General features: G+C 37.5%; 1 protein-coding gene across 1 annotated transcript in view; it reads left to right on the top strand.

Annotated features, from left to right (window-relative positions):
* NBAS (NBAS subunit of NRZ tethering complex) overlaps positions 1–13,691 on the top strand; it is a 334,140-nt gene that overhangs the window by 54,370 nt on the left and 266,079 nt on the right. Inside the window, exons 11-12 of the mRNA XM_077750930.1 lie at positions 866–934; positions 13,306–13,434. Coding sequence (XP_077607056.1) covers positions 866–934; positions 13,306–13,434 — 198 coding nt within the window. The remainder of the gene's footprint in view (positions 1–865; positions 935–13,305; positions 13,435–13,691) is intronic.

Raw genomic sequence — 13,691 nt, 5'->3', positions numbered from 1 at the left:
CTCTTGCTTTTGTAAGTGCATGTCTTAGGTCTAAAGAGAGTCTTGTGTCATATTATTTCAAATACTGGTTTCTGTTTTGTTTTCATTTTGTAGATGAGGAAATGTATGAAAGATCAAATGACTTGGCCTCTGCCATGTACTAGGTTCTAATTTACCACATTGCCTCTGTTACCATTTTAGTGCATGGGAGCATTGTTTTACTTTTTCTCCCTGTATTTCTAAATGTTGATTTTTTTTTTTCTGGTATTTTTGAGGCACCTGGGTGGCTCAGTCGGTTAAGCGACTGACTTCAGCTCAGGTCACGATCTTGCAGTCTGTGAGTTCAAGCCCTAGGTTAGGCTCTGTGCTTACAGCTCGGAGCCTGGAGCCTGCTTCTATGTCTCCCTCTCTCTCTGCCCCTCCCCTGTTCACACTGTCTCTCTCTCTCTCTTTCAAAATTAAATAAACGTTAAAAAAATGTTTTTCTGGTATTTTTGAAGTGTAGGATCAATTCCTTAATGAATGAGATTTCTGTTGGAAATTTTGACTTTTCCATAATGATGTTAGGAAAAAATGATAACTTAGGGAAACCTCATTTGAGAATAGCTTGACTGGCTTCTAATTTGCATAGAGTGCGGTAGACTTGTTTTGTGTGTATTTGAAAAGCATTTGATTACAGATATATGTTCCAATATTGACCACTTGGATTTTTTGTTTCAAATAAAAATGGAGTCTCACCAAGGTCTGTGACACCTATTGATGATTTTCTGAACTATTTCTTAAAACACTAGATTTCCTATGGTTTTCATTTCATGGTAAAAGGCTTTTTACAAGTGAGAAGGCATTCCATTAATTTTTCTTCGTACGGTGTTCATTTATTTTGTAGGTACCAAAGACCCTGGGATTGTTAAGGATGTTAAGTGTCAAGCTTTATAGTCGCCCGGGACAAGAGCAGGTAACTCACAAGCTTAACCTTGTGCTTCTCAAATATACAACAGAGTACCTGTAAAGCACAATTGAATGAACCTTCAGTGTTCTGGATCTTCATCTGGATGTGCTGTTAATTGTACACTATGTGGGCAGATATAGAAGTAAAAATTCTCGGAGCCATTCACTGAAGGTTTGCGTGTATTACTCTATATCACTCTTCTCTCAATAACAAAGATGTTATTTGAACATCTTATTTGAACAGATGTTAAAGAATGAACTTAGTCCTCTAGAGTTTGGGAATAGAAGCCAGAGAAATCTCCTGGAACCGTTGTATGTCTGAAGTTTTATCTTACCTGCAAATTTTGTATCCTCGTCCATAATATATCCTTTTTGGTTTGTTTTAAAATTAAAAAAAAAAAAATCTGAGATTATTGAAACGCCAAGAAAAAACAAGCCACATTGATCCTGGGCTTGGAGAACCGTTTATACTGTTTTCCAAGAGATGCCTGGACCCTTGGCAGGGGTGTTTGTCCGCTTTGTTCTGATGTGAGCGGGCGTGTAGGAGCTGCCCCGGAGACAGATGCGACTTCACTCTCTCTGTCTTGCTCTCACAAGAGTCTTAGCCTATATGGACGCATCGGAGCATGTCTGTCTTGTTTTGGGGAGAATCAAACTGCATTATTTTTCTGTTTCTTTCATTTCTTTACTTACCCAAGGGAAATTATAAGAAAATACAGAAATCATAAGAAATCAGATGAGCATTCTGTTGCCTCATTTGTATTTAATATATTTAGAATTTGAGTTCCAGTTCTTCCTCTGACATTGACGTCAACTAAATCACGCATTCTGGATTGTTTTGGCATTCTCTCTGTAGCAGTGAGCAGTACTATTGCTGTTGATGTCTGGAATGTCCCTTTGCTGTTGAACCCCCTATGGTGGCACTAGTTTCCAGTTAGCATTCTCTTCAGGCCTTTCATGGAGTTTGTTTTCATTTTGCAGATGAAGAAACATACAGAAGATCAAATGACTTGGCCTCTGCCATGTACTTGCTTCTCTCTAATTTACTGTGTTGCCTCTATTGATCTGTTACTATTTTAGTGCCTGAGAGCATTATTTTACCTTTCTCCCTGCATCCTTTCCTCATTCTCTTTAATACTATCTAAATAACTCTCTTTAACAAATTTTAAATGACTCGCTTTTTAAATTCTGTTGACTATAATAAAACAATAGTATGTCATTTCGTGTTTATTCTTTTTTTTTTTTTTCAGTCAGTCAGCACTCACTTTGAGCCCAGCCATAATGTTAGAGCTGAGAGTAAATTGATGAGTAAAATGCATTGCACTTTCTCAAGGAGCCCTCAGTGTAGTGGGGAAGACAGTTAGGAAAAGAGAAGAAGTTGGGAAACAATACAGTGTTACACATTTTATAACACCTTCTACAGTGTAATGTGAAGCACCATTGAGGTGCACAAAGAGGGAGCATTTCATTCTGGAGGGAATACTTGATTTTTTTTTTTAATTTTTTAAATGTTTTTATTTATTTCTGAGAGAGACACACACACACAGTGTGAGCAGGGGAGGGTCAGAAAGAGAGGGAGACACAGAATCTGAAGCAGGCTCCAGGCTCTGAGCTAGCTGTCAGCACAGAGCCCAACACGGGGCTCGAACCCACAAACTGTGAGATCATGACCTGAGCCCAAGTCGGGCGCTTAACCGACTGAGCCACCCAGGTGCCCCAGGGATACTTGTTTTGGAAGAGTTCCTCACGCAGGAAGAGGAACACAGGACATTTCTAGCCTGGTAGCAGCATGTGCAAAGTCCTGGAGATGTCAGAGGGCAGTGCTAGAACGTTCCAGTTTGCTGGGCTGGAGACCCTTGTTTTTTGTATTCTATGTTTATTTTCCTTGGACCAATATAGTTGTAGTATATTTAGAACAAGAATTATTTGACGATTGTTGTTCATGCTTCTCCTTCGTATTATATCCTATAATTACTGGGTACTGTGTTTGTTAGTTGATGTGGGATATTAATAGGCAAATGTAACTCTGTTCAATCAGTATAGAAAGACTTTTTTTTTTTTTTTTTTTAAATAAAAAAGAAAACAACTTTCTTGCCATCCGGGAACTCCAGTTGTGTGTTACCTTGACCCTGTGTTGGCAGTTCTCTTGTGTGGAACTCCGCTCTTTCTCCTTAATCAGTATCCTCTGTGATTGAGCCCGAGGGAGGAGCAAGCACCTAATTCCCTTATATTTTGATCTTTCTTAATGGCACATTGTACCAGAATCTTTAACTGTTTGGGCTTTTTAAAAAGACTTAATGAAACTAGTATTCTAAAATCAATGCCTTCGGTAAATATCTGAATGTTATGTGGTATCTTTTTTGTACCTGATGGTTCCTAGCCCAGAAATAATTATGGGGCATAGTTGTTTTGTGTGTGTGCCATAATTGTAGAGCTGAAAGGCCTCAAACAGCTATCTAAAAATTCCCTCTTCGGGGCGCCTGGGTGGCTTAGTCGGTTAAGCGTCCGACTTTCGCTTAGGTCATGATCTCGCGGTTTGTGGGTTCGAGCCCCGCGTCGGGCTCTGTGCTGACTGTCAGCTCAGAGCCTGGAGCCTATTTCAGAGTCTGTATCTCCCTCTCTCTCTGACCCTCCCCTGCTCACGCTGTCTCTCTCTCTCTCTCCTAGAAATAAATAAAAATATTTAAAAAAATAAGTAAATAAATAAAAATAAAAATTCCCTCTTCTTGTGTGAATGCTTTCTGGCTTACGTGTACTTTGACACGATCTTACAGAAAGCTTGCATTACTGGCATTTTGATGCCTAGTTTGTTTTAATTCAAGTATAGTTAACGTACAGTGTTATATTATTTTAGGCCTCTGATGTATTGATTCAGTAATACTATACATGACTGGTGCTCATCATGATACGTGTACTCCTTAATCTCCTTCACCTGTTTCACCCATCCTTGCACCCCCTTCCCCTCTGGCAACCTTCAGTTTTTTCTCTGCATTTAAGAGTATGCTTTTTTTGTTTGTTTGTTTGTTTGTTTGTTTGTTTCTTTATTTCTTAAATTCCCCATGTGAGTGAAATCATATGGTATTTGCCTTTCTCTGACATTTCACATACCATTAGATCCTCTAGATCCATCCATGTTAATTGCAAGTGGCAAAATTCATTCTTTTGATGGCTGAATGATAATCCATTGTATAATATAACCACATCTTTATCCATTCATTTATGGATGGACCCTTGGGTTGCTTCTGTATCTTGGCTATTGTAAATAGTGCTGCAGTACACATAGGGGCACATATATCATTTTGAATTAGTGCTTTCGTTTCCTTTGGGTAAATACTTGATGGTGGAGTTACTGCATAATTGCACGGTTATTCTATTTTTAATTTTTTGAGGAACCTCATACTATTTTCCACAGTGGTTGCAACAACTTGCATTCCCACCAACAGTGTATGAGGGTTCCTTTTTCTCCATATCCTTGCCAACACTTGGTATTTCTTGTGTTTTTGATTTTAGCCGTTCTGACAGTTGTGAGGTGACATCTCACCCTGGTTTTGGTGATTAGTGATTAATCCCTGATGATTAGTGATGATAAGCATCTTTTCATGTGTCTTTTGGCCATCAGAATATCTTTTCATGTCCTTTGTTAATTTTTAATTGGATTTTATTTTAGGTATTGAGTGAATTCTTTATTTTTTTATATTACTCTCTTATTGGACATATAGTTTGCAAATATCTTCTTCGATTCAGTGGTTGTTTTGGTTTTGTTTGATGGTTTCTTGGCTGTGCAAAACATTTTTATTTTGGTGTAGTCCCAATAGTTTAATTTTGTTTTTGTTTCCTTTGCCAGAGGAGATATATATAGAACAATGTTTCTGTAGCTGATGTCAAAGAGATTACTGCCTCTTTTCTTCTAGAAGTTTTATGATTTTGGGTCTCCCATTTAAGTCCTTATTCCATTTTGAGTTTATTTTTGTTTATGGCATAAGAAAATGGTCCAGTTTCATTCTTTGGCATGTAGCTGTCCAATTTTCCCAACATCATTTGTTGAAGAGACTGTCCCTATTGTATATCCTTGTCTCCATTGCCATAGATTAATTGACCATAAAAGCATGAGTTTATTTCTGGGCTTTGTATTCTGTTCCATTGATCTCTATGTTTATTTTTGTGCCAGTACCATTCTGTTTTGATTACTACAGCTTTGTGTTATATCTTGAAATCTGCGATTCTGATACTTCCAGTTTTGTTTTTCTTTTTCAAGGATTACTTTGGCCATTTGGGGTCTTTTGTGATTCCATACAAATTTTAGGATTATTTGTTCTAGGTCTGTAAATATCCTATTGGTATTTTGATAGGGACTGATACAGATTGTTAAATCTGTAGATTGCTTTGGATGGTGTGGACATTTTAGTTAATATTGGTTCTCCTAACCCACAAACATAGAATATCTTTCCATCTGTTTGTGTCATCGTCTGTTTTTTTCATCGTTTTATAGTTTTCAGAGTACAGCTCTTTCACCTGGTTGAATTTATTCCTAGGTTTATGTGTGTGTGTCTGTGTGTGTTTTCTGGTGCAGTTATAAATGGGATTGTTTTCTTAATTTCTTATTTGTATGTAGACTGTGACAGATTTCTGTATATTTTGTATCCTGTGACTTTACTGATTTCCTTTGTCAGTTCCAATCGTTTTTGTGGAGTCCTTAGGGTTTTCTAGACATTTTATCATGTCATCTGCAAATAGTAAAAATTTAACTTCTTTCTTACCAATTTGGATGCCTTTTATTTCTTGTCTGATTGCTGTGGCTAGGGGGACTTGTAGTACGATGGTGAATAAAAGTGGTGAGTGGACATCCTTGTCTGGTTCCTAATGTTAGTGGAAAGGCTCTCAAGTTTTCACCATTGATTATGATGTTAGTTATGGGTTTTTAATGGTGCAGCGTTTATTATGTTGAAGTATATTCCTTCCAAACCTCCTTTGTTTAGAGTTTTTATCATGCATGGATATTGTACTCTGGTTTTTCTGCATCTCTTGAAATCATCATATGGTTTTTATCTTTTCTGTTGTTGATGTGATGTGTCATGTTGATTGACGTGCAGATATTGAACCACCATTGCATCTATGGAATATGATACCTATTTTGTTGATAAAATGAAAGTCGCAAGAGAAATGGTTTGCCAAACTCACTTACCTAGACAGTGTCAGAGATGGGTTTTGTCTCGAGTTGGCTGCTGGCCCATTGCTTTTTCACACTACCTCTAGCTGGCTCTTGTCTTTAGAAACAGAAACCTAGGTTCAAAAACTTAGTTTAGAAACTTTTAGAAACAGACACCACAATATGTTATACTTAAAAGTAGTCCAGATGTAAATTACTTATACCTATCTCAGAGGATGATCTCTTTTACTACTCAAGTTGGGAGCAACTATATTTCTCTTTTAAAATGTTCATCTCTTCACTAACATTTTTTAATATAGTAGCCATAGGGTTAACTTTATATCATTTCCATTTATTGGTTAGAGTAAAAAGTAGCAACACTGATTGGGCAGTGTTAGAAGAAATAAATTTAAAACAGTTAGGACCACGATTGTCCCTTTGTAGGCACTTGATAAATGAGTGATAGCTGCTGCTTTGATCTGTTAGTTTTTTTTCTTATATTCATAATCATAAAGCTAATAATCAGTAGTCTGTGGGTGCTTTGTAAATTGTTCTGTAGGACACGTGCAGTTGACATGATTCCACATAACCAGCGACTGGCTATCTGGCATGTAGTATGACCTTTCAAAGAGTATGTTAGTAATAAAAGTTATGTATGTTCTTTTATAAAGAATATTGTCTTGGAAAATTGGCTTTTTCTTTCCTACATAGTCTGGCAGTGTCTCCCCCTGCTCGCTAGCCCCAGGTTTGTTAACCACGTGTTTGAGGATGATTTATTTATTTATTTATTTATTTTGGGGGGTCAGACTTCTAAAACACAGTGGACAAGAGTCTCTACTAAACTTCTTAAGGGCAGGATTTATGTCTTGCTTGCTGCTAGCTTCCGACAGTATAGTACAGTGCCTGGCATGGAATATGTATTACTGAATATGTTTATTCAATAAATAAGTGTTGAATGTGGGAAGAGCAGTGCTTACAAATTCACCTTTAAGACTATGCTGTAATTCAGAACATTTTGAATGTATGCACTAGAGTTCAATACTTTAATTTTTAACAAAAAAATTTTTTTAATATTTTATTTAGTTTTGAGAGAGAAAGAGACAGAGTATGAGCAGGGGAGGGGCAGAGAGAGACACAGAAGTGGAAGCAGGCTCCAGGCTCTGTGTTTTCAGCACAGAGCCTGATGCGGGGCTCGAATTTGTGAACTGTGAGATCGTGACCCCAGGGTAAGTCGGACACTTAACTGACTGAGCCACCCAGGCACCCCTTAATTTTCATATAGCGTGTACATTTGAAAGGTGTACGAAATAGGAACTTACTCATTTTTAATTGTTCTATGTAGATGATAGGCAGTTGAAGAAAGTTAGGTAATTTAAACTAATCTCAGTACAAAGATCTGATATTTAACATTTAAAAGCATTACTCTCTTAGAAAGGACAGTTAAAGGTTTTATTGTAGTGTTTGAGAGCAGACACAATTCCTATTCTATTGCTGCTGGTAGTAGAGGCTTTAATTAGTGTTTTAATTAACAAAAGATCAAATGGATGTTTGAGCTAGTGGTTTAATAAATGAGAAATAGAAGTGAAAGTTAAAATCCTGTTCATATTGTTAATTTCAGTAGTATTAGTATCACATTGCTACACAAGAGATTCAGTGAGGTAAGAGGAAAGTATCTTTTAAAAAGCTTTGGGAGATTTGATACAAGGAGGTAAACAGAATTGATAATGTGGTCAATTAAAAGGGCCATAGATGGATTTATGGTGAAAGAAGACCATGCAGATGGTCTTTGTCAGCCAACTTCCTTTGTTTCATGTTGTAACTTATCAGGTAATTAAGTAACTAGACTGCCTTTCAGTAGCTACTCATGGGATAGGGTAGACTGTAGCAGGCAGAAAGTGATATTCATCATTTTCTTTCTTGTTTTCTTTTCCTCACCTTCATTGGGGTATAATTGTAAGATATATAAAGTGTACAATGATTGGATCTACATATATGTAAATGAAGGTTTTCTCTTATTGAGTTAACACATCCACTATCTCACATATTTACTTTTTTAATGTGTGTGTAAGAACCATTCAAGTCCTCCTCTCTTAGCAAGTTTCAGGTATATAATACAGTGTTACCAAGTGTAGTCATCATGTTATACATTAGATCTGCAAACCTTCATTTTGTAACTGAAAGTTTCTACCCTTTTACCAACCTTTCCCCCAGTCTCTGGTAGGTAACTAGTTTTCTTCTGTCTGTTTCTAGGAATTCAATTTTTTTTTTTTTTTTTTAAGATTCTACATGTAAGTGATATGCAGTATTTGTCTTTCTGCATTTGACATATTTCACTTAGCATCATGCCCTCCGGGTTCATGCATGTTGTCACAAATGACAGGATTTCCTTCTTCTTCTTCTTTTAAATGTTTATTTATTTTTGAGAGACAGGAAGTGAGACAGAGTGCAAGCAGGGGAGGGCAGAGAGAGAAAGGGGGACACAGAATCTGAAGCAGGCTACAGGCTCTGAGCTGTCAGTACAGAGCCTGATGTGGGGCTTGAACTCACAAACCATGAGTCATAACCTGAGCTGAAGTTCGATGCTTAACAGACTGAGCAACCCAGGCACCCCCTGGATGTCCTTCCTTTTTAAAGGCTGAATGACTCTGTGTGTGTGTGTGTGTGTGTGTGTGTGTGTGTGTGTCCCCATTCTCATCAGCATTTGTTTTCTTTTTCATAATAGCCATCCTAATGTGTGTGAAGTGATAGGTCATTGTGGTTTTGATTTTCATTTCCCTGATTATTAATGATGTTGAACACTTTTTCATGTATCTGTTAGCCATTTGTATGTCTTTTTCTGGAAAATGTCTGTTGAGATGGCTTTGCCCATTTTTAAATTGGGTCATTTGTGTTTTTTTGCTATTGAGTTGTAGGAGTCCCTTGTATATTTTGTATACTAACTTTTTATAAGATAATGTAACTTACAAATATCTCTTCCATTCTATAAATTGTTTTTTCATTTTGTTAATAGTTGCCTTTCCTGTGTAGATGTTTTTAGTTTGATGTAGTTTCACTTGGTTATTTTTGCTTTTTTGACCTTGCTCTTGGTGTAAAATAGAAAAAAATCATTGCCACGACCAATAGCAAGGAACTTATCCCCTGTGTTTTCATATAGGAGTTTTAGGGTTTTTGGACTTCTACTCCAGACCTTCATTCGGTTTGAGCGGATTTTTTATGGTGTCAGTTTGGGGTCTAGTGGGTATCTAGTTTTTCCAGTACCATTTATTGAAGGCGTATCCTTTCCCCATTATGTATTCTTGACGCCTTTGTTGTAAATTGACCATTTATGCATGGGTTTCTTTCTGAGCTCTCTGTTCTGTTTCATTGATCTTTGTGCCTGTTTTTATGCCAATACAGTATTATTTTGATTACTATAGCTTGGCAACAGTAGCTTGAAAATAGAAAGTGTGATACTTAGAGGTTTGTTTTTCTTTTTGCAAGATTGCTTTGGCTACTTGGGGACCTAGGGGCTTTTGTGGCACCATACAAATTTTAGGATCATTTTTTTCTATTTTTGTAGGAAATGCTATTTGAATTTTGGTAGGTTTTGCATTGAACCTATCGATCACTTTGGATACTATGGACATTTTAACAGTGTTCTTTAAATCCATGAACATGGAATTATCTCTAACAGCTTCTTGGTGGAGCCTTTAGGGTTTTCTCTGTTTAACATGATGTCATCTTTTCCAATTTGTGTTCCTTTTATTTATTTTCATGCCTAATTGCTCTGGCTAGGATTTCCAGTAGTATGTTAAGTAAAACTGGCAAGAGTTGGCTTTCTTGTCATGTTCTTGCTCTCAGAGAAAAAGCTTTCCTCTTTCACTGCCAAGTTTCCTATCCTTGACCATCATTTCAGCTGTTATAATGATTAAAATAAATAGGACGTTCATATTTGAGGAATATGAAATAAAGTCAAAATTCCCATTTTAATTGTAAAAATTATACCTAAATTATATTGCTTTTGGAACTACGTAATTCAAATAGAGAAGACGAGAGAAAAATTAGTATTCACTTATGCTGAGAAGTCTTAATACAATATCAGGAATTATGGTTTGAAGGTTTGAGGTTTACTTTTAGTGTCATGTGCAGTTGATTGAAAAGCCCTTTCCTCTTATTTCCAAATAAGAAATAATTTGAAAGAAATTCTCTCCCCGGCCAACTAAGAAGCATTCTGACTTCCAAATACTGCAGACTCTGTTCACAGAATTTGGCCTGGATTTTCTAACTGTGGCTTTAGATCTTGTGTGACAGCTCCTGTCAGGATAATAAATTACTCCCCGAGCCAGAGATACTTTGTGTGCTGTAGACACTCCGAAATGTTTCTACAAATAAAAATGGAGTTTTTTTTTTCAGAAGGAAAACATCGTGTTTCTAAAGTAACATAGGTGGCTTGTCTGTTGCTGACTGGGTGCAATTCAGGTGCTGCTGAGAACTGTGTCTTCTCACTGTGCATATATGTGAACGTTCAACAGATAACTTGGGACTTTAAAGAGGTGCATACGTAATGTATATACATCTAATGTCTGGATTCGCTTTAAAGTTCTCTGGGGGAAAAAATCCCCAACAACATTTGGTGACTGGGGAAGCGTTCGCGAAACAAGTGTGAAAAGTTGATATTTGTTGATAAGCTGGTTGTTGGTTCCGTGGGTATTTGTTATACTCCAGTTTCTACATCTGTGTGTGCATGAGTACAAATTCCTACAACAAAATGCTTAAAGAAAGGAGTATTAAGTTTGCAATGAGGATATCATAGTATCAAATGAATCTTAAGGGGATTCAAGAACCCACCAGTTTAAAAGCCAATGATAACATTTTAGCTAATACATTTCCTGCGTAATGTCTTAGAGAGAAAAGGAAGGTAAGAGGGAGAGAAGGATTAAAACAAAGGATAATTTAGCATATTCATTCATTGTTTTCTAGGTCACAATGCTGTTGTTAAATTATTCGCATCATCCAGTATACTTTTGTTTATTTGTTTTTTTGTTAAAGAGATTCATAAACTTCCTGTTTGCTTTCAGAGCACTTTTATTAGTTCATTAATGAGGCATTTATAATACCTGGGAATTCTCATACAGATCACTAGTGACTAATTATTTAGGTGAGAAAACAGTAAAGCATACTTGACCGTGATTCCTACCAAGGAGCAGACTGGAAAGGCTATGGTCCAGGTGAGGCCAGTGGTCACAGTGCAGTGGAAGTGACTTGGGTTGGGATTGAGGATGGCATCTAGCTCAGGTTCTGCTGTCTATACTAGAATGATCTACAGCAAGTTTCTGAACCTTTGAGATCTTTAGTTTCTTCCTCTACAAACTCTGAAGAGTGGAGGGAGAGCTCTTGTGAATGAAAACCTGTGCTCATAAGGCCCACCTTCTGCCAAAGCATGGAGAGTATTGCCCCGAGTTGTGAGTGGAAGGTGCTAGGCTCTTCGTCTTCTGTTCCTGACCTCATCTCCATCATGGAGGAGCGGATGGGATATAGTTAACACTGTGCTCTCAATGCTTTTGCTTTTATTGCTTCTTTTTCTTGGGCTTTTGTATTTTAATCTTTCTTGCACTTAATTCTGGCATTCCAGAATAGGCATATTATATCCAGTTAAAGTGAGTTTAGTCCTTAGTGAAGAGATTAGCGGATGCTAATCTTTTCATCTATGTACTCATCCAGTGTTTCTCACTTTCTGAAATTGGTCTGTTTGTTTTTGATGACTAATATGCCTGAATCATTGTAGACCTAAGGACTTGAGCTTGTGTCTGTAGAGGCCAGGTAGATAATATGATGAATGGAGCCAGGCATAATTTAAAAAAAAAATTTTTTTTTTTTTAGTATAGTCATGTTTAATTTTCAATTGTATAGCTAATATTTGACCTTGGGGCCATAACCAAGAATGGTGGAGGCTTTGGCTAACTGGAAAGCTTATGTTGTGACCCTTTTAAGCATGCAAATGCTGTCCAGCCCCACCTGATCATTGCCTTGGTGGGACTGGGTAGCATACTCCCCCTTAAAAGGTGGCGTTGGACCTGTGTTGACAGATTTTCTAATTTTTTTTAAATTTTTTAATATTTTATTTATTTTTGAGAGAGAGATAGAGACAGCATGAACAGGGGAGGGTCAGAGAGAGAGGGAGACACAGAATCTGAAACAGGCTCCAGGCTCTGAGCTGTCAGCACAGAGCCCGATGCGGGGCTCGAACCCCTGAACCGTGAGATCATGACCTGAGCTGAAGTCGGATGCTTAACTGACCGAGCCACTCAGGCGCCCCTAAATGTTAAGGACAAATATGGTTGTAGGCTGTCATATTTAGGTCTGTTTTATTATTTGTGGGTGAACTACCTTGAATCCTGGTTTCAGTAAATCCCTGAATGGGCGATAGATGGCTAGTTAGTGTTGGTTCGATTGTCCTGCTGCTGCTTAGGCGATGAGCAGGAGACATCTCTGCTTGTACGGTTTTTCTTAAGGTGACTGAGCAACCTAGTACTCTCACTAGGAAAGGACTGAGAGGGTGTTTGGGCAACTAGGCCTTGAAAAGACAAGACTTTCTCTGTGTGCACCCCGAGGTTGGCCATGTAAAATTAGTATATTACTAAGTTTCTCTTTTCTGTAGCAGTGATTAGATTCCTCACGTTTACCAGGAAATCTGGAAAATAAACACTCCTAGTGTTCCTTAAATTGAGGAATGCATTTCCCCCCTTGCTGTTCCCATCACCATTGGACCCTTTTTTCTGCCAACTCCCTCTTCCTCCTTACCCTTCCCTTTCATCTACAAAGCGTAAATTTGTGGCCTATCTGTGATAGATATTCCAGATACTGTGTACATAAAGAATCTTGTGAAAATGTGAACCCCAAATTCAGGAAATTCACCGTCTGGTCAACATCAACCCATAAACATTAAAGAGAACTCATGGTAATTGATGTGTGATGTAAAGGAGTATTTTTATAATACTCGCATATTTGGGTTTTTGGTTATATGTGAATTATAACACTATAAAATAGGTTTTAAAAAAACTCCTTAAGGGCAAGAGTTCTGTTTATTTATGCTGGAGCACATTTATAGTGTTATGAAGCTGTTGGAACCCTTAATTATGAGAGATCATTTATGACATGGCACCCCCTGAAGACTGTTATTAAATTCTGGAGGTTACTTCTATTCAGCGACAAGTTCCTTGATCTGACATTAATGTAATATAATTATTGTATAGGATGGGATCTTTAAGATGAGCCTTTCTCCAGATGGGACCCTCCTTGCTGCCATTCATTTCTCAGGGAAACTGAGCATCTGGGCCATTCCATCTCTGAAACAGCAAGGGGAATGGAATCAAAATGAACAGGTATGTCTTCTGATTATTATTATTATGAGAATAATTCTCGCTTAAGGGTGAGTACTGACAATACTAATTTCATTTGGTTGATATTTTACTGTAGCACACAGCTATTACTCGTGCTCATCATGCCAAAGCTTTAGTTAAATTAGAATATTATCAGCAGAGCAGGATGAATTAAGAATAGAGTAGCACTGTGTCTGACTTTAATTTGTAGTGCATAGTGCGGTACACTCTGTAGACTGACTGTCATCTGTCCACCCCCT

Source organism: Crocuta crocuta, unplaced genomic scaffold, assembly GCF_008692635.1.
Source record: "Crocuta crocuta isolate KB4526 unplaced genomic scaffold, BGI_CrCroc_1.0 scaffold129, whole genome shotgun sequence".
NCBI classification, from domain to species: Eukaryota; Metazoa; Chordata; class Mammalia; order Carnivora; family Hyaenidae; genus Crocuta; species Crocuta crocuta.
Note: the sequence above shows the minus strand (reverse complement) of the source record. Positions and strands in the feature narration are given on the sequence as shown.